Source organism: Terrapene carolina, unplaced genomic scaffold (assembly GCF_002925995.2).
Source record: "Terrapene carolina triunguis isolate 2854851 unplaced genomic scaffold, T_m_triunguis-2.0 Scaffold31, whole genome shotgun sequence".
In the NCBI taxonomy this organism is placed as follows: domain Eukaryota; kingdom Metazoa; phylum Chordata; order Testudines; family Emydidae; genus Terrapene; species Terrapene triunguis.
Genome location: NW_020664382.1, coordinates 5,807,976 through 5,810,615, shown reverse-complemented (window position 1 = coordinate 5,810,615; position 2,640 = coordinate 5,807,976). Strand labels below are relative to the sequence as shown.

The 2,640-nt window shown below is 39.4% G+C and overlaps 1 protein-coding gene across 1 annotated transcript in view; it reads left to right on the top strand.

Moving 5' to 3' along the window:
• Window positions 1-2,640, top strand: part of LOC113406483 (protein dopey-2-like) — an 86,247-nt gene that overhangs the window by 47,659 nt on the left and 35,948 nt on the right. The window contains exons 17-18 of the mRNA XM_026651683.1: window positions 581-771; window positions 1,485-2,635. Of these exons, the coding sequence (XP_026507468.1) occupies window positions 581-771; window positions 1,485-2,635 (1,342 nt within the window). The remainder of the gene's footprint in view (window positions 1-580; window positions 772-1,484; window positions 2,636-2,640) is intronic.

Here is a 2,640-nt window from a genome sequence, read left to right as displayed (position 1 = left end):
TTTTTTTTTTTTTTTTTTTTTTTTTTTTTTTTTTTTTTTTTTTTGTTCGTTTGTTTGGAGGGTGTTCCAAGGGGAGTAGGAGTTTGAAGTCTCTGCTGGGAGTTGCTTTCCATGTTGTCAGCAAAGAGTGAACAGCTGAGGCCCCACCTTCTAACGGGAGTGGCTTTCTACATCAAGAAGGTGGGGCATTTCCCTAGAAAAGGATAAAAGGGCCCGGCAAAAGCAGCTACATTCAAAATATTGTTAAAGTAATCCAAGGGTGGTATGTTACTCATCGTGCTCCTCAGTCTGATAGATTGAGCCAAAAATTTCAACCCTTATGAAGTAGGAGAGGATATTATAAAAACATTCTCTAATTGCAGGTAGCGTGTGTGCAATATACACACATATAGTATGTTTTGCCTTGCTCCTGCAAACACATGAGCTCGACTTTGAACTCAGTGACACAACTTCTGGGCATTGGAATTACTATCAGGAGTAAAGCTAAAACATGGGCAAGTATTTGCAGGAGTGGAGTCTTAAAATGTGTTGTGAATGAGGGCTTGCAATTTTACTTCTCCTTTGCAATTTCTCCATTCAGATCTCTGTTTGTGGTACTGGACAGTCTAAATTGTTCAGATGGTGCAATTGGTGCTGCAGCACAGGGTTGGCTGATACGTGCTCTCTCGCTTAATGATGTTGCACGAATTCTTGAGCCAGTACTACTGCTGCTTCTTCATCCAAAGACACAGCGCACATCCATCCATTGCATCAAACAGAAGAATTCAGCAGGTAAAGCTGCTCTCAGACTGAAAATGTAACCGTTTGAGTGAAGTAAATTAACAGTTAGTCACATTACTCCATTGGACTCCATTTTAAGCCAGTCTTTGACCTTTGGTGTCATACTCGTCAGTTTGAGGTGTCTTCTAATAAGCAGCAATGCCAGCTGCATATATCACTCTTCTCAGTTACACCTGTAATAATGCTTAAACACAATTATGGAGTAGGTCATATCTTTTTAAAGGTATAACGCCCATTAGTATCTTATTTTGGGTCAGCATTTCAGCAAAAGAAGCTCTAAACCTCCTAATAGTTGAATTGCTTTTTTAATCCAGCTATCTGCTTGCATAACAGTTTTGCTACCTTGTTTGCTATCTAATTGACTTGCCAATCATCATTCTCGCTATTTACATTATAGTAGCATCCAAAGGAAGTCTCTTGTGCTAGCTGCTGTGCAATTATAGAAGTAGACATGGTCGTTGTCCCAAAGGGTTTACAGTCTGAGAAGGTTTATGGTATCTCTGACTTGTACAATTCCATCATAAAACATAAGTGCTCAATGAAATTATTTCCTTGGCATAAATAAGATTTTTAACTTTAATGTAAAGTCAGTTACTTGATCACCATTACATTTTCTCTTAAGTTTGTCTTTCAGCCTAAAGGCTATTGAATGTATTAACTGCAATAATAAACACGGCTTTTTGAAATCTTCATATTTTTTTCAGAAGACTTACATCATTGGTTTAGCAAGAAAAGTGCCTCTTTCAAAGAGTCATTTGGAGCCTCTGAGCTACATGAAAGCAGTTCTGAAGAAAACATACCACTGAGCCAATTTACAACCGTGGACAGGGAAGCTATTTGGGCTGAAGTGGAAATCGATCCAGAGACATCTCAGCTAAAAAATGGACGGTCTGAAAATGAACCATCCCACTGTACAGAACGTCCACAGGATCCCAGTGGTGATCATGATAACAGTGAACACACAGAATCGGCAGATACCAGCACAGGACCTAATGATAGTGAAAATACATCATCTTTTTCAACTTCTCTGGATCCACAGGAAATGAGCAATGAGGAGAACTGTAGAGCTACAATGGACTGCAGAGAAAACATGAAGAATGTTAGTTCATCTAATACTTTCCCTCTTCATGGCTCCAAATCCAGTCCTATGTTAAATCTTGTGCGTGCAGACTCTGAGAAAACTCAAGCATCGGAATCACTATCAAGTGATGAGGAGGTGGACTTGGAACTCCAAGCAATTACAACTTCTAGGCTGCTCAAGCGGCAGAAAGAAAAACAAGAGATGATAGAGGCTCTGTTTAAACACATTCTCTTGTATTTTCAGCCTTACGATTCCAAGAGGGTTTTGTATGCTTTTTCTGTACTAGAGGCAGTACTCAAAACAAACCCTAAGGAATTTATTGAAGCTGTAGCCAGTACTAGCATGGATACAAGCTCTACAGCTCACTTAAATCTCATCTATAATCTTCTAGCCCGGCACCAGGAAACTCTTGTGGGACAGAGCTTTTATGGTAAGCTTCAGACTCAGTCACCAACCATGTGTCCCCATTCTTTATTAATAGAATTGCTGACTTACCTCTGTTTGAGTTTTCTGCGCTCTTACTATCCATGTTACTTGAAGGTAACCCACAGAGATGTGCTTGGCAACAGAGATGTCCAAGTCAAAAGTGTAGAAGTCTTGATTAGAATGATGGCGCAGCTGGCCACAATGGCAAAGTCAGCAGAAAACAAGAATATCGAGTTTATACACAACTTGCTTGGAAGATGCAAAATTCAAGAGTTTGTTCTTCTTTCTTTGTCTGCTTCTATGTATACAAGTCAAAAACGGTATGAACTGATGACATCTGATAAAATTAATAG